The sequence below is a fragment of the Glandiceps talaboti genome, chromosome 9 (assembly GCF_964340395.1).
Source record: "Glandiceps talaboti chromosome 9, keGlaTala1.1, whole genome shotgun sequence".
In the NCBI taxonomy this organism is placed as follows: Eukaryota; Metazoa; Hemichordata; class Enteropneusta; family Spengelidae; genus Glandiceps; species Glandiceps talaboti.
In genome coordinates, this window is record NC_135557.1 from 20,066,225 (window position 1) to 20,086,148 (window position 19,924).

General features: G+C 33.7%; 1 protein-coding gene and 1 long non-coding RNA gene across 2 annotated transcripts in view; one reads left to right on the plus strand and one right to left on the minus strand.

The window, feature by feature from the left end:
• The window catches only part of LOC144440196 (uncharacterized), a 19,880-nt gene extending 6,299 nt beyond the window's left edge, over positions 1-13,581 (plus strand). Inside the window, exons 5-8 of the mRNA XM_078129495.1 lie at positions 86-340; positions 969-1,217; positions 3,523-3,684; positions 11,675-13,581. Coding sequence (XP_077985621.1) covers positions 86-340; positions 969-1,217; positions 3,523-3,684; positions 11,675-12,480 — 1,472 coding nt within the window. The 3' untranslated portion in view covers positions 12,481-13,581. The remainder of the gene's footprint in view (positions 1-85; positions 341-968; positions 1,218-3,522; positions 3,685-11,674) is intronic.
• LOC144440197 (uncharacterized) lies at positions 8,588-13,020 on the minus strand. The gene is made up of 4 exons (XR_013481173.1): positions 12,886-13,020; positions 11,991-12,152; positions 9,530-9,639; positions 8,588-8,664 (listed from the first exon to the last, which is right to left on the minus strand). It is a non-coding gene; the product is annotated as an uncharacterized LOC144440197 (long non-coding RNA).
• Positions 13,582-19,924: the final 6,343 nt, after the last annotated feature.

The following is a 19,924-nucleotide window of genomic DNA, read 5'->3' on the forward strand; positions in this document are numbered from 1 at the left end:
AAATGCATTTATTTTATACTTCATCACCAGTTTACAATATTTCATGATGACATGTATTTACACCTAATGTTATCATCTGTTACAGCTATGGACACCTTTGATGTTGAGGATGTCTGTCATTGGCTACGAGGATTAAAACTAACAGACAAAGTCATATCTGTCTTCCGTGAAAACTGTGTTACTGGTGAAGAGCTTATTGAGTTCACACATGAAATGCTGACTGGTGAAGATTTTGGACTTACACGCTATGTTGCCAAAAAGATATTAGATAAAAGGGACCAGTCTTATCATGGTTCAACTAGTGGCCATCAAAATCCTGCAAAATCATCAATTAAGAAAGGTGAGTTGAGAGAACAACATTATGCTGCAGTATATTCAAATGGCTTCAGACTACATATGTTGTAAAGACAAAAGAATATAAATCTGTATAACTAATAAGTATGTAATGGGTGATTAGAATACATATATATATATATATATATATATATATATATATATATATATATATATATATATATATATATATATATATATATATATATATATATATATATATATATATGTAAATAAGTAAATTATTAAATTAATAAACAAAAAAAATAATATATCATTATATAAGGGGTACATGATAAATTATATATACCATATTTACATAATTATCATCATAATAATCAATGTGGTAATTTGATTAATTTGTCAACCATAATCAACCGATCAATGATCAATCAATCAATCAATCAATCAATCAATCAATCAATGGGTCGATCAATCTCTCACTAAATAGTTAGTTGAAATTTTTAAACGAGTCAAACCAGATGTACTTTTATTAGTGATGAAACTAGTGGATGAGTAAGTGCATACTCAGCTTTTCTACATTTGGTCATACAGTTATTCATTTATCTTCATAACTTAATTATTAACCTAAATTTTTAAATCCTTTATTTATGTTTACATTGGTTTTTTTCTAGGAGGTATTCCAACATCAGTCCTGATCAAAGCCAGTAAGGAAATTCCAGTTAAAGAATGGAAGTTTGTTGGGAGAGAGCTTGGATTGGATGATAAAACACTGGATAGAATAGAAAAAGATAACAGGGATAATGTACTGGAACAGGTGTACAAAATGCTACAACAATGGAGTGACAGTACACCTGGAGCTTCTGAACAGGTATTACAGGATGTCCTCACCAGAATGGAAATCTACACAAAGGAAGACACAGGTGTGTAGTCTTTGCACATGCATGTATATTGCTTATAGAACCCAAGACATCCATAGTCAGACTGAGTCAATTATTGACCCATTTGTTCAGTCAATTCATAAGTTAAATTGTGTTTGATAAATACCAAGTGTATTAATAATCAGACAAAGAACAAAGAATGCCCTCCTGTAGTGCAACCTTCTCACCTAAAATCATTGCCCAACTCTAGACACATCTCCATCAAATTCCACAACAACTTTAACTTTAAGTTTGTCAAGTAAAGAGGTAGACAGATAGAATGTCAATCAAACAGTCAGAGACACAAACAATTAAGAGGCAGGCAGACAGACAGACAGACAGACAGACAGACAGACAGACAGACAGACAGACAGACAGACAGAGACAGTCAATCAGACATACATAAATAAATAAATACATACATACATACATACATACATACATACATACATACACACACACACACACATACATAATGTTTAATAATGTTTATTTTCGCCAGAAAAAAAAGACACAGTATCTCTTACAAAGAGCTCGACATTACAAATAAATTTACAGAGCTTAATGTTATAAATTATTCAGATTAGAAAACACACACACACACACACACACACACACACACACACACACACACACACACACACACACACACACACACATGTAAGGTGAACATTTCTGGCGGGGATCACAAATAGTTCATTCGAACTAGTCTGAATGTGACCCTCAGACACAATGCGAAAAATACTTTTAAAGGTGAACGTCTGTGAAAGATGGTCGAACGGTATAAGAAGTATAACAGCTGTATATGCCGATGGGTAGATTAATTAACAGTAAATGATATCTACATAACATAACAGTGGAATAGCACTGAAAAGAGAAGTTTAGCTGGTAAGTAGCCAGTTCTTCAAGTGATACTTAAATTCATGGCGTTTATTGAGATTCTTGATAAAGTCTGGTATTGAGTTCCAGTGTTTGGTTGCAGCGTACTTGAAGCTATGATGGTTCAAAGAAAGATTAAATTTTGGAGTATAAAAATTGTCACTTGTTGCCTGTCGTGTTGAGTAACTATGAGGTAAAATGTCGAGGTAATTATCAACGCTGTGCGCAAAGCGACTACTTTTTAAATCAAAAATAAACATACAGGTACTAAATTTGCTCTGTTTATGAATATCTAAAATATTAAGTTTACGAAAAATAGGAGCAGTGTGAGCACGAAAGTCTGCGAAAGTAATAAGGCGAACTATTTGCTTCTGTAACTTCAAGATAGGATTTAACAAGCTCATATAGGTATTGCCCCAAATTTCAATACAATACGATATGTGTGGTAAGATCATGGAGTTGTACAGTAGGATAAGTGTTGATTGGGGAACGATATGACGGAGTTTTGAAATAATCCCTACAATTGGTGCAATTGAATTTCTAACCTTGTCAATGTGAGGTTTCCAAGTCATATGTTCATCTAGGAATACTCCCAGATAGTTGGTTGAAGAGACACCAAGTATGGGAGAATTACCAATGTTCAGACTACCAGATACATTGACGGATCTCTGGGGTGTTTTTATTATCATGTAGTTCGTTTTTTCGGAATTTATAGTCAGTTTGTTCGCATTACACCAATCGCAGACTTTCCTGAAATCAATATCGATCTGATTTAGATTGACAGTATTAGTCTGGTTCCTGATAAATTGGAATAAATTCGTATCATCTGCAAAGAGTCTGAAGTCAAATGATCCAGTGGAGTTAACAATGTCATTGATATAGATTAGAAACAAGATAGGACCTAGTATTGATCCTTGCGGAACACCACAACTTATTGACATGCATGATGAAGAACTATCACTGATATTTACAGTTTGCTTACGATTGGTCAGATAGCTTTTGAACCAGAGTAGTGGTAAACCCCTTATGCCATAATGTTCTATTTTACATAACAAAATGTCATGATTGATTGTATCAAATGCTTTTCTAAGGTCTATAAAAATTCCAAATGTCAAAAATCCCTTGTCCAATTTTTCAGCAATGTTACATACATACATACATACATACATACATACATACATACATACATACATACATACATACATACATACATACATACAGACATACAGACATACAGACACACATACATACAAAGTCAGACAGACAGACAGACAGACAGACAGACAGACAGACAGACAGACAGACACAGTCAGTCAGTCAGATGAGCATAACAACCAGTTTCTAAGACAGGAAAAAATAGGATTCTGTTTATTTCACCGTTTTCATACTACATATTTCTACAGTTCTGTATATTATATGTTTTGAACAGAAGCTACAACTACTGGTATCTCCCCAAGTAAACAGGATACTGGTACAAAGCCAAAGGTGAAAACTGAATCAAGTACTTCAAAACCAGCAGTAGGTCAAACAAAGACGTATCAATCAAGACCAGCAGTGGGTCAAGCAAAAGTGACAAAAAAACCAACAACTGGTAAGTCATGAAATTATGAAGTCTTGTATGTGTATACATTATGGAATCTTCAGTAATTACAAGGAAGATGTCAGGGGAATAAGATGGGTGTCATATTTTACTTGGCAAAAAGCCCGGCCATATTTTAGAAAATGGAATTAGGGGAATGTCACATTCTATTTTGACTCATTGTATTGTCTAACTTTACATTATTTTGTGAATTTGGCATATCATTTTTCCACATCCCACTGCTGCCACCATTGTACCTTAATATCATAACATGTCTGTCATATTACTGCTGACTCCCTTGGAATGATTCAATTGTTGGTCATCAAATTTCTATGGGATCAGGTCTTCCAGGAATGAAGGGGGAACAGTATTGTAATTAAATTGCAATATTTGGGGTAATGTGGTTGAGTGGGAGACTTCAGCTCTGCCAGTTTCACTAATTGTAGTAAACAAATAGTGGATTTTTGATAAATAAATGTAAATTCTATTAAAATGTGAAAAATATTGTGATAATATTACTATGTAAATACATGAAACTATAATTCTTCATAATTTATATATTTTAATTTCTTCACTCATTTATGTATTTACATGTATTAATTTGAAAAATGTCCTCAGTGTTGATTTGTGTTAGTAAATAAATAATAACTTTAAAAAAAAAATACATTTACAACATATTATCTGGAATTCAAACATTTACAACCAAAATATATTGGACTAAGGCATTCTTTTTGCCAGGTACAGGTCACACTTCTGTCTATATACAAAATGTAAAAGAAGATTTGCTGATTTTAAAAACCATGTCAATACCATAAAAATCTAGGGTTTCAATTTTGCACCAAGTAGGTTTTCTATGCAAACATGCATTACATTATAGCGCCCTCAGTGTTGATGTAATTTTTAGAGTGTGTTCTTTTGATGGACTTTATGAGTCTAGACTGTCTTTACAAAATAATTGTCATGACTTTTCTATTACATTGTATGTACAATAACAGGCATTTTATACATTTAATAACCTTTTGCAAGTTATTGAGTTATAAACAAGGACTTTGCGTAACAGGGTAATATATGTTTCACATGGATTTTTCAAGAATCCATGATAAAATTGTTTTATAAATTAAAAATTTAAAATATATACCTAATCCTCATCCATGTGGTCACTTTCAGTGGAGATATTAGTAATATTCTATTATCATTAAGTGTATATATTGACTTGTACACAGACAAAACTTTCAGCAAACACATATGTTCTTGTAACAATTAATTTACTAAATCTACATTATCATAACCTGTTGTATATTTGTTGCCTATTAGATGAAACTTTCACTATAAACCTCTATAAGATCATAGCATGGATTCTATAGTCATGTTATGTAAATATTTTGTATGAATAATAATACTACAGAGACTCTACAGGATTGCAATGTACACCAACAATGTGGTTACAATAGACTTACCCTATAGGACAATATATCAATATTAGCCTGTCCTATGAGATCCGTGTATATAATGGTAATATGGCAGCCGGCACTACAGAACATTACCAGGATAGCCTATAGGTTTGTAATAGTTGCCAGTTGGGGCTACACTACTGTCTATATAATACAAAATGGAAAAGAAGATTTGCTGATATAAAAAATCATGTAAATACTGTAAAAATCTACCAAGCAACTTTTCTATTCCATATATGCTTTACATGTATAGTGCCCTCAGTGTTGAGTTAATTCTTAGAGTGTGATCTTTTGTTGGACTTTGTGGGTCCAAATTAAATCTTTACAAAATAATTTGAGTTACTTTTCTATTAGGTAACCCATAATTTGAAATCACTGGACATATTTACAACTGTATTATTGGACATTATAGTGATATTCAGTTTAACATCTACATTGGTATCTGTACTGCCTCCTACTCCTAACAGTGTATGTTGTCGCATGCAGCTGTTAAGACACACATGGTTCTTGAATAATGATATTATTTGGACATTTTTAATGTTAAACTACAAATATCAGATAATTAAGCTATAAGTAGTACAGTAATTGAGACTATTTTAATTTTTAAAAATACTTTTTTGTGCTTGAAATTGCTCCAAGTGATTTTCTTTTTATGCAAACATATGCACACATATATACAATCACACATTTCTACACAAATTCATTCAGGTTTGGGATTGTGACTAGGGTGTGTTCCACACTATGTGACTGTAGGGTTGTGTTACATGCTGTGACTAGGGTTGTGTAACATGCTATGTGACTATAGGGTTGCGTTACATGCTATGTGACTATATGGTTGTGTTACATGCTATGTGACTATAGGGTTGTGTTACATACTATGTGACACATGTTATACATTGTATCAATCATAGTGCTTTGACCACTACAGTTTTCACCATGGTTATACATTGTATCAACCATAGTGGTTTGACCACTATTTTCACCATGGTTATACATTGTATCAATCATAGTGGTTTCACCACTACAGTTTTCACCATGGTTATACATTGTATCAATCATAGCGGTTTGACCACTACAGTTTTCACCATGGTTATACATTGTATCAATCATAGTGGTTTGACCACTACAGTTTTCACTGTTATACATTGTATCAATCATAGTGGTTTGACCACTACAGTTTTCACCATGGTTATACATTGTATCAATCATAGTGGTTTGACCACTACAGTTTTCACCATGGTTATACATTGTATCAATCATAGTGGTTTGACCACTACAGTTTTCACCATGGTTATACATTGTATCAATCATAGTGGTTTGACCACTACAGTTTTCACTATGGTTATACATTGTATCAATCATAGTGGTTTGACCACTACAGATTTCACCTTGGTTATACATTGTATCAATCATAGTGGTTTGACCACTACAGTTTTCTCCATGGTTATAGATAAATGTGTAGATATTACACTCGTGAACATTCATATATGGGGAGGGGAGGGGAGGGGGTTTTGGTCTAAAGGAACTAATTTTATTTATTAAGCTTGTGTGACAGTGTGCCATCATCCATAAATGGATTAAAGGAAGACATTGACTTTTCTGTTTGTTACAAGGGGTTAAATGTATTACAAATACTACGTGTGGCCTTTGACGAGGCATGACAATGGTGTGTGTACTGTATTATTTATGAAGTACCTAGAGATCAGTTACTACTCAGATACACGTAACAGAGTTTACATAGACTGTAGTCCTTCAGATCACTTGATAAGGGTATGTGCAGACTAAAAAAGTGACACATACCAATATGTACAACTTTAAGGCTAGTGGACTATACAGCAGCCTGGCTACAGGGTGGTCTTTTAGGACTTATTCAGGGGTATCTGTACTATAAAAAGGATTTTGTCATATACCCAGTATCGTTTCCAATGCAATTGAATGGAGATCATGCGCATCAAAGCCAGGCAATAATTTTACCTATCATGGCCGGCCCGGCACACTTTGCCCAAATATGAATACATCAATATCTGTTCGCTCAATGGTTTTGTTAATTTCTTCACTATTTTGATATTTCTGCAAATAAAATAATATTTCAGTGCCAATTTATATAATTATGTTATTCAAATGATGTTTCCTGCCACTGCATGGTGTAAAACTTTTACGGCCTGGATATGGGTTTTGCAGACCTTGGTAGTACTGCTTACAGACCCTCCTAAAGTTAGGCCCTTCCGCCGCACAACCTCAGTCTGCGAAACCCATATCCGGACCATAAAGATAAGTGGAGAATTGACCTATCAGCAGATATATTACAGTGGTATATTTTGTATGAATATAGTTTTGATTTCTATATACTGTACAGTTTTATTATGTACCACTAGTATGTCTATTGTTGTGATGGAAGAGTGACATCCAATGCTACTTATGTCTTTCACATAAATGTTTTCAAAGGCTAATACAACCCCACTGTATACCAAAATATTGACTGCATGATGCCATCCATATTAACTTAATGTATTAAAATGTTTCCTTATGTCAGCTGCTAGCCTATAAAATAAGGAAACAAGATAGATGAACTGAGTGGGCTTCTTTCAATACCTAAATAGTTTTATGAATGGAAGCAGGCACATTGCCCCCCCCCCTCCCCCCATTCTTTTGGCACCCCAGCATTTTGCGCCCCCCCCCCCCCTCAGTTGAATCGAAAGTATATTGAGAAACTTTCAGTTTAGTTTTACTTGTCTATACATTCTCAATTATCTCACCATTCATTCTTGAATCTTACATATATAATAAATGCTTTGTTTTGTTTTGTTTGATAAGAATAGAGCAGGTGACATGTCAGCAAAAGTAAAAGAATTACAATTTTACAAATAAATAGTAAAATGGGCTCTACTGGCTCTTAATATAAGTCTATGAAACACATCCAAACAAAGAAAACAAAGTATATTCATTTTTAGCAGACTTCAACCATGTTATTGGTGTTCACTCAAAAATGATGTGTTTTGTTGACAATTTCCACCTAATCTGTTCTAATGTTCACCACGTACAATATTTGAAGTTCAACACTAGATTCAATAATTGTAAACCACAAAGAATCATAAATGATTTTTCTGAATGAACTAATGTAACAGTTAGTATGCTTGCAAGATCAGTGCATGGACTATTAGTCACTGATAAGTACAAGATCAATTCAACTTGATGATAAGGACTATGTTGGTATATTATGAGGGGGGGGGGGGGGGGGCAAAATGACCATGCAGGGAAAACAGGCCAAAGAGCAATGGGTCTAGAACCCATATGTACAGATTCTGTGAACACACATCCCTACGAATTACTGATATACCTTAAGTTATTACCAGATCTATCAAACACATCCAAAAACAGAAAACAGAGAACACTGTATATTCATTTTTAGTAAACTTCAATATTGAATTTCACTCAGAAATTACATAACATATAAATATTACAAATCTCAGAATTATGACATGATGTATGTGAACCTGGTTGTAAACTTACACTTGTTTTCACATGTAGAGATGACTTTATTCTGTGCAGTAAAAAAAAGACAAGAAATGTCAACATTATATGACATAAGCAATAACTTCTACATAAACACAACCTGTTAGACATACAGACAGACAGATAGACAGACAAGCAAATAGACAGACAGACAGGCAGACAGACAGACAAGCAAATAGACAGACAGGTAGACAGACAGGTAGACAGACAGACATACAGAGCCAGACAAGCAAGCAAATAGACAGGCAGACAAGCAAATAGACACAGACAGACAGACAGACAGATAGACATAAAGACAGACAGACAGACAAATAGACAGATGGACAGGCAGACAGACACAGACAGACAGACAGACAGACAGACAGACAGACAGACAAGCAAATAGACAGACAGACAGACAGACACGGGATGAGTGTATATGGGATGAAATTGAGAAAGGGAGTGACAGAAACAGTAACAGGTTGAGAGTAAAAAATATAAACATAACTAAAGGAGAGAAATTGTAATAGTGAAAAATAACAAATGTGAATGAGAGTACAACAGTCAGAGAAGAGAAACAGAGGTGAATTGAGACAGACAAGATGACTATAAGAAAGTATGTGAGAGAGACACACACATGGAGACAGACTGAGATGGATGTATGGATGGATGGATGGACGGATTGACGGACGGACGGACAGACAGGAATTAGGGAGTGTCTCATGGTGACAGTATACAGGAGTTAGAATGGGGGAGTAATATGTGAGAATGCACAAAAAAGTTAAAACTCAACGATATAGAACAGTGTGACACTGACAGTAGGGTCAAACTATTAATTAATTAATGACTGTCATATTAAAAATAGACACTAAAATATTTGTTTATAAATCAGAAATTCTGAAACTATATCTTACCAAAGACATTCCTCTTCACTCACTGGCAAGTATTGATATTTTTCACTCTGACCATTTCATCTTTCTGTCACTGTCAGTCTAAAACTAATGTAATCTTACATTCTAGAAATCTGTAAGACAAGGTAGACAAATGTTTATATTAGAATTGCAGTGATTTTAGAATAAATATCTAAAACTATTGTAAAACTACTGTACAAATATAAAACTTTTATTGTACAGTAACAGAAATCTTTTGACAGATTTCAAACATTAGAATTAACAGCGCCCTCAATATATGATAAAACTGATATCTCAATACTTGGATGTCAGCAGGACAGATTCTGATACTAGATAAATGTCACTTTGTTTGATTTCACTGTTTTTTGTAATAAATTTTAAGAATTCTCCGAACAATCAACCCATTGTTCGAGGGAAATTGCAATGTATTTTGACTGTAGATCTAATGCAGAATTGTATTTTGATATGAAACATTGCATTTTGCCATACTCTTAACTCTAGTCAGTTCAAAGACGACATTTATTGGGTTCTCACAAATGTCTATGGTTTAATTAAAGTACTGAGTTTTTATTTCTCAATCATTAATGATAGAGGTTGTACAGAGTTGTGGTTATTTAGTCACGTGATTTGACAATGTTAGAAGATAAATTAATGTCACTTTCGTCTGATTTCACTATTTCTGGTAACAAATTTTAAGAATTCTCAGAACAATAAATCCATTGTTTGTGGAAAATCAGGATGTATTTTGATTTTAAAAGATCTAATGCCAGAATTTTATACCACAACAGGCTCAGCATTATCTAATCTCAGTCAATTTCTATCTATGCAGCCTGGATTATCAAAGACACATTTAATTACCACAATACATAATTTGAAAAACCTAGCCAGTAACACAGGAGCCTAAAACAGCATAGCCTATAAAATTGGTTAATAGGGTGTGAAGTGAATCACTTTATAAGCTAACTAAAAATTTAAAATGTAAAGTAATGAATGAATGAATGGATACAGGCAGGCGACAACAAAATAAAAAAGTTTTCATGACATTAAAAAAAACATTGAAAATTAAATAAGTCACCAACAAACACTGCTTAAATTTTACTGGCAAACTAAAAACACATTGTTTGTATTATCTAAAACAACAAAAAGTTAATTTTCTTTGGTCATCATTTTGTTGCCATGGTTACAGTGTTAAGATTTGATAACTTTCACACTTCAGAAAGACTAGACAATCAAAATAATTATCAGAATTAAACAATATTTTTAAAAAGTACACAAGAAACTAAAAGATGGACAATTATTGAAGTAGTAATCAAGAAACAAACAAACAAACAATCTATTTTGTATAAATTAGTGATATTTTGATTATTGTGAAAAGTTTCAAATATTTCAAAATAATGTTGCTATGGTTACATAGTGCTAAAATAAACGAAGGTTTTATTCTAGTTATTAACCCTTATTTCATTTTCAGAAATTTGGCAAAATACATACATGAAAACAATTACTGGAATAAATTTGATATTTTACAAACAAACATCAAACTCTTGCATAAAGTCATAAAGAGTATAAATAAATAGTAATCACTGTGATAATAAAAATAAATAAAGTTCAAAGTGAACAATTGAAACAAATTTTCTAATTATTTACATTTTAGCTTTTTGTATTACCATGGTAACAGAGTTTAATTATCAATAGATTGAACACACAAAATTCTAGTTTTGGTTTCAATAAATTTTGGTGATAAAAATGTAATGTACCAAATGATTAAACATTAAAATAAAATGAAACAATTATGAAAAATAAGACAATTAAACATACACTGGAGTAAATTTGAGGGAATTTCACAAACTAACAAACAAATCACCCTCCCCACAATAAATAAAATGGTTGGATGTATAATGTTTCATTAAAACTAAAAGAATCAAAAAATGTTTTAAATAACAGCTACAATAACATTTTTATCATTTTAGCATTTTATGTTGCCATGGTTACCATGTAATAATTCTAGTATATATAACACTCAATTATTCTATCAAGTTACATTCAATTTACACGAAGAATTTTTGTAGAAAATCAACTTTTCAGAATATTTATCATAATTCTAGTTGTTGTCTGCTAATTGACCTTTGACCTTTCCTTTTGTTATTCCAGGATTACCCCAGAAAGGCACTATCAATAAATTCACAGGTGAAGGAACACAGCATGGGAAACTTCATTACCCTAGGGGACTATTCCATAGGAATAATGGCGACTTTGTTTTGTGTGATAGTGAAAATGATAGGATTTTAGTTTTGGACTGTGAATTGAATTGTAAAAGTGTATCTCAGTTCAATTCATTTGATAAGTCATTCTATCCTATTGATGTCGTTGTGTCTAATAATGATATATTCTATATTACTGATTTCAATAACAACAGTCTGGTGATTTGTACTGAGAAATGTAAAATTATCAAAGTTCTACAACTTACATATAAGGGTAAACATATCATACCCTTTGCTGTATGTCTGTCAATGGGATACATCTATATTACAGATTGGTCGAATGGTTGTGTATATTGTATAGATGGTAAATCCTACAAAGTTATTAAATCATCACATCCACTGACTGATGGTTGGGGTCTCCGCTCTATCTGTGTAAATACAAAGGGTCACTTTATGATATCAGACTATTACAATCATTGTATACATATATTGGATAAAGATTTAAACAAACTCACAACACTGACCCATCAACTCTTACAGACCCCTAAAGGACTCTGTCTGGATCAGTTTGATAATTTGTATGTGTGTGAAGGTAATGACGAGGAAGGCAAACTGTTGAAATTTAATTCACAGGGTGAATTTGTGTCACAAATAGCTGACAGTGAAGTGTATGACCCATGGAGCATTGTTGTTACAGATGACATCATTGCATGGACAGAGTATGAGACTCACTGTGTAAAGATATTGTACCGTTAAAACAGAGATGACAACATTGTAGAATGTGGAAATCTAAATTTGATTTTGAACTTGAAAATACTGAGATTTTTACATGCATATTTTATTATGCAGTGATGTACATATTTCTAAAGACATAACATTATCATACTGGGATAATGTTATTATTTTGTGATAAAATTGTTACTAAAAGTTTCCATTTTGGATCAGAATTTGAGTTTACCTTGTATAAAATCGATCGGTTGGTAACTACAAGGTATATTTTTGAATTTTGAATTTTTTAATCATTTTTTTATATCACAGCACACAACAACACTGACCGGCTAATACACTATAGACCGGTAAACGTTATATCGTGTAGACTGTGATTAGGTTGTCATCTCTGTTTTATATTTTGATGTATGCAAGACATGTAAATTATCTTACCTGTACTTTGACTGAAGTGTTTCACACTTATTTGAGGTAAAAATTCCACTCGATGTCAGTTTTTATCGCTAGATTTAACGATTCTTTACCACAGCGACGCAGTACAGTGCCAACACTTGTGTTGTACTGGAGAACTAATCCCTCACAGGTCACATCCGACAGAGGGCGATATTCATCACAGACTAACATTCCTTCACACACAGACGACACGCTTCGTGAAGGTGGTGGGCGAACTTGCGTTTTTTTATAGAAAGTACAGCTCTGTTATGTATTTGTCTGTTTTCAGAGATTTGTTGTTATGATTTAATTAAATCTAATTATTTGTCTATCTTTTCAGAGATTTTAATGAGATGTTTTGATCACATTTTAGTGGAAAATAAAACCACTCATGACAGACATACAGCGTTTTTATGAAATGGGGAAATTGAAAGTACAATGACTGTTGTTTTAATTCAACATTTTGTCATGTACAATTTTCACTTTATCGATAAAACTAGTCAACTTTATCAACTTTAATTTATAACAATAGATTAAGGAAGTGATTAAAAGTGAGCGACATCTGGTCAATTGTTTATATTCAGTGACTATTTTACAAGAGATATCATTTATACTGTGTACAACACAATGTACTAATAGAGGCATAAACTTTGCAAAGAAAGTGATTTTTGTTTTATTTTTATATGTAATCTATATTTATTCAGAGATATGTCATGAAAACATTAGTTGTGATTCTAATACAGATATAGAACGTTAATAAAGTTGATAAGTGTTCTCAAATATATTTTCTATCTTCATGTCTGTTTTGCTGTTTTCTAATTAGATGTTATTCCCCAATATTTCTCTTTGTTCAGCCAAGGAAAATACGAGTGACCTAAGGGGCCTCAGCCATTAATTGACAATTAATGACGAAGCTTTTAGTTCGAATGAATCATTTGCATATGTAACTCTTTCCAATAGAGATAAAACAGTCCTGTATACTTATAACTGAAAATGAATGTCCATTAGGGAGCGATCAGTTTTTTCGGCCGGGGTGGGCCGGTAAATCAGAGGGGGGGGGCACCTCAATTTGGGACTCAAAGAAGGGGGGGGGTGTCATCATTTTTACGAGGTGAATAACACATTAAATTAATTCAAGGAATACATAAAATCAAATGTAGACTACATAACAGTGCATACAATTAATCAAAACACATCTAAAAAATTCAAGGAATACATAATATTAATTACAACAGTAGTTTTATTATTTCTACATAATCATGATAATTGTGACCAGAATGGGCCCCCATACCAGAAGGGTTACACACTTCCGTTTGAAGCTATCAAAGTTTCTATCATTTAGTGATCGCAGGTCTACCAGTAAGGAATGAACACTTGGAGGCTGTGGTCGACGTGGAAACCATGGGCAGATGCTGGACGAAAACAATTCAGCACGAGACAACGGAGGCCACGTGTATTTGACCGGTTCATTCTTGACCTGTTTCTTCTTGTTAGACAGTACTCCCTAGCTTGTTTCATATTAATACTTGCATTATGCATTGCATTTCGACAAAAAGTCACCACATATCATGTCACCATCTCCAATCGCAGTATTGCTTGTTGTCGTTGAATAATCTACGAATGGCATAACGTCATTACAAAATCGCCGCATATCATGTCATCATCTCGCATCGCAGTATTGCATGTAGTCATCTCATGTAGTCATATCGCATGTAGTCACATCGCATGTAGTCATCTCATGTAGTCACATCGCATGTAGTCATCTCATGTAGTCACATCGCATGTAGTCATCTCATGTAGTCATATCGCATGTAGTCATCTCATGTAGTCATATTGCATGTAGTCATCTCATGTAGTCATGTCGCATGTAGCCATTGCATGTAGTCATATCGCATGATGTAGTCATCTCATGTAGTCATATCGCATGTAGCCACTGCATATGTAGTCATTGCATGTAGTCATTGCAGTATTGCATGTAGTCATCGCATTATCACATGTAGTCATTGCAGTATTGCAGTACGCCATACTTAGTCATTAATGGACAATTAATGACGAAGCTTTTAGTTCTAATGAATCATTTGCATATGTAACACTTTTCAATAGAGATAAAACAGTCCTGAAAATTAATGTCCATTATCTAATATTAATTCACCGATTTCAAAAAAGTAACTTAGAAACATGACTTATAAGTAATAAGAACTCTTCCTTGTGGTACAAGAAAATATTATTACAGTTTTACCGACATGATGAACGCGTTTAAGGATAACTTGGTTCTGACAACACAAAAGCAAGTTTGTGTCCCAATTTGCTTGGTTAAAGTGAAGGTAAAGATTTACCAAGCTGTTTATATGCAAATATTGCTCATTAGTATGCATGTATATTATTCTTGATGTATTCAAGTAATACCCAACAAAACATGATCAACATTTCTACGTAACAATACAGAATGCTGATCAGAGCATCAGTTTACATAGACATGTCATACACTTTCTCTCACAATATGAATAGACAATATGAATAGACAATATGAATAGACAATATGAATAGACAATATGAATAGACAATGTGAATAAACAATGTGAATAGACAATGTGAATAAACAATGTGAATAGACAATATGAATAGACAATGTGAATAAACAATGTGAATAGACAATATGAATATACAATATGAATAGACAATATGAATATACAATATGAATAGACGTATGATGGTAAAACATTTATTATACTATAGTCTTTTTTAATTATTCAATTGTATCATCGACTTGGATATTATTTCTACTATTGTCAAAGTACCACGTGACATTCTTAGAAGGAAAGGTATTAACATCCCACGTTACAGTCCCACGATTAACGAATACAGGAAATTGAACTACATATTTCTTGAACGACTAGTCATACCGCCACCTAGGAGTCCGATGTAACTATGAAATCTGTCATTCTATAGTCTTATTACAGAATAACCGCTGGTGGCTCACTTTTTTTCTGGCAACCTCAGCACCACATACGCAAGCGTAGGTCTAAAAATATTCTGTAATTATAATTGGTATAATAAGCTAATCAAGAACATGCCCCTTGCTGAAATAACAAGATGGTGATTTCGATTGTGAATATTTTATTTCCACATGATTTCTATGAAATGTCTACAAAGTTGGAATGAAAACTGAGAGTAATTGTAAATCGATAATTGATTGTCCGAAACCAATTACGATCTTGAGTCGAAATATCAAATTCTCCAAGAAGTGCGCCACCAAAGTTGAATCCAGGTAGCTATGACTACATTTGATAAAGGAGACGATACCTCGCTAATTATTTACTAAGTTCAACGGTCTGTACTATATAACCTTTCAAATTCAAAGTATTTTTCTATTATAATATCACATATATTGACATTCTTGTCTCAGTAATCTCAAATTTCTGTTGATCTGATCAAGTTTCCATAATTCATGAATGTTCACCTAATTAAAACACCATGGTGATGTGATATGATATGATAACTTATATCTGATAAGATAGGGACACATATTCAATATATTATTTGTAAAGTAATTTGGAGATTAAAGTAAATTCACAATGGGATGGAGGCGTGAAGTTTGACCTCAGAACACTAAAGTCCACTGAGGTGATAAACACATGATGAGTCTATTCGTACAACGTTTATCATACCATGACCAGCTACATCGTACATGGGATAGTTCGTTGACACGGATCAGTTAATTTGTGTATGTGACGTATACTTTATACCTACCTGATTTACAACAAAGTCCGAAGTTTACATTCAGACAGACGGTCCATGGACAGAAGACCATTTGTGTAGTGTGCTGTATCACGAACACCATTTGTGTAGTGTCCTGTATCACGAACACCATTTGTGTAGTGTCCTGTATCACGAACACCATTTGTGTAGTGTGCTGTATCACGAACACCATTTGTGTAGCTTAGTGTGCTGTATCACGAACACCTGTCATCATACATGATACATGTATTACATGGCCCAATCGCATCTGACGACGACGATAAATCCCAGTAATACTGATTTCAGGTAAGATCTACTGTCAACAGATTATTTTCAAATCTTGTTACTGTCTAGTACAGTTCTCAGTACTTCAAACTGTAATATTGTATATGTGTCTCGATACCAATAGTACATAATATACGACTATAAATAGTATCATAAACCTAAGTTTGATATTTAAGTCAGTGCCGTAGCCTGCGGGGAAGGGGGGGCAGGGAAGGCAGCTGCCCCCCCCCCCCCGAGATTTTGGAGAGAAAAAGAATACATAGAATACATAGCGATGTTATTAAAATCGTTATTTACGTGACGATTCCTAGCATGCGCGATTTGAATTGATAGGTGACTAAAGTCAAAAGTGTCTGTACACTAATAACTCATCGCAAATATGTATCTTATATCTCTATTGTACGCTGGCTTCTTAACTTTGAATAAAAATGTGCTAGTTAAAAATTGTCACTTTTTGCTGCATTGCAAATTAAAAATTCTTTGTGCGAGAAAGTACAAAAAGAAGTGCACACATGCACTGTGCATTTTCCGTGAGTAACAGTAGTCTTGATAGTCTCCTTCATTTGAAGATAGAAAGTCGCAAATTAATGTCAGAGAGTGAAACTCCAAAAAAAAAGATGGAAAAAGTCGTTCAACGTGAGGCCGCCTGCTACATGCAGTGACTCCGAAGATGCACTCGACCTCATTTACATCATGTTCCTTATATTAAAATATTTACTGATAAAAGATCCACTCTTTGAAGATTCACTTTCAATAATTGTGTTTGGCGTCTTTGGTTAAAATGTTGTTTCATATAATTATCTCATTGCACTGACACTGGCAATTCATTTTGAAGAGACAATTTGGTATGGAAAGAATGGGCCTGAATTTGTAAACAGAGCTTTACATTCGACATCAAAATCCAAACTTCAATTATTTCCATTATAATGATAACGACAAGGAGAATTCACTGAGTTCACCTTAGGTTCCGACATAAAGGAGGGTCATAAAAGTATTGGGAGTATGGTAAAGAAAATGATTAATATTTTGTTGTGTTACCATCCATATTTTAAATTCAAAGTTCATTTTTTCCTTTAAATGTGATATCTTTTCCGCAACTACTTTGAAAAATACGACATTAGTCCAGAAAATATCATGAAAAAGCTATTCAACCTACCCATATATTTGTTTTGGTGATGGGCAATATATCCTCATGTGGGCTTCACATTTGTTTCAAAATTAAGGATATTTCTTTATATTTTCTGAATAGTACATGTACATGTACATGTAACAATATACATCATTCTGAGTCTATTCCAAATTATATAGTAACACGGTGTCACCTCCATTAGTCTGATCAGGGGATGTTTACACACACGGCATAATGCGTTAATTTGGGCAAATAGTGAGTTTGTTCTAGCAAGCTACTAATTAATGCAAAGCTGATAAACTCAGATAAGACAGTGATATCAGGTAGGAAATAGAATGAAAAAAAAACAGTGAGAGCTTTATTTGAAATATACAGAAAATAATATTAGAAATCGGGAAAATCTCGAGAACAAAATTTATTATTGTCCTTTTACCTGTGCTGTAGCCATGTAGACAAATTGCAAGCGATAGTATCAAGATGACTGAATAGAATAACTTCTATCTAAACTCGACCTGAAATATACATACATACATACATACATACATACATACATACATACACACACACACACACACACACACACACACACACACATACATACATACATACATACATGCATGCATGCATGCATGCATGCATGCATGCATACATACATACATACATACATACATACATACATACATACATACATACATACACACACACATACACACACATACACACATACATACATACATACATACATACATACATACATACATACATACATACATGTACATACATACATACATACATATATATATACACACATGCATACATACATACATACATACATACTTACATACATACATACATACATACATACATACATACATACATACACACATACACACATACATACACATACATACATACATACATATACATACATACATACATACATACATACATACATACATACATACATGCACACATACATACACACATACATACATACATACATACATACATACATACATACATACATACACACATACATACACACACACAGACAGACAGACAGACAGACAGACAGACAGACAGACAGACAGACAGACAGACAGACAGACAGACAGACAGACAGACAGATTAGACTTGTGGTAGTTGGTGTTTGCAAATAGTTTGCTATATGATGTATATATGGTTTGAATGGTTCTGGGGCATTGACCCTCTCTCCCCGGCCTGTTGCCCAGCCCGTTGACCTCTGGTGATTTTGCCCCCGATAATATATCAACATATTCCAAATCGTCAAGTTGGATTGATCATGAACGTGTATAATAGAGACATCATAATGATGTTCACGGATTGATCTCGCATGTTAAAGTGTTAAATTATGTGACACTCAACTATTAAACAAATAGTCCCCTTTTCTCAGGATGAAACCTAACAACATACAGTCACAGTCACTAAATGTTGACTACACACACTGCACTACATGTATAGTTCCTGAATGAAGTTGGCCGCCTTCAAAGAGTTTTATTTATTTTTATGGTAAGTTACAAAATTTGACGTACGAAGCCTTTTGACCCCGTTAGACTTCATTTGCATTTTTGTTTGTTTTCTCCTCATCTCTCTCAAACCTAGGCGCTCGCTGACGTCAAACACTGAATTTAATTTGCGCAGCCTTATCCTAGTATCATTTCCTCTCATCACATCGAGAAAAACTTAAACTTAAAAAAGTACTTTCGATTCAGGTGAGGGGTCAAAATGACCAGGGGGCAACAGGGAGGAGGCAACATGCCGGGGGGGGTCAAGTGTCGGGGGGCGACGGCCTGCTTCCGTTTGAAACCTCTTAATATGAAGATAACGTGAAAGAATATGCTGCAGCGTCATTGTTATCAGAGGAACAGT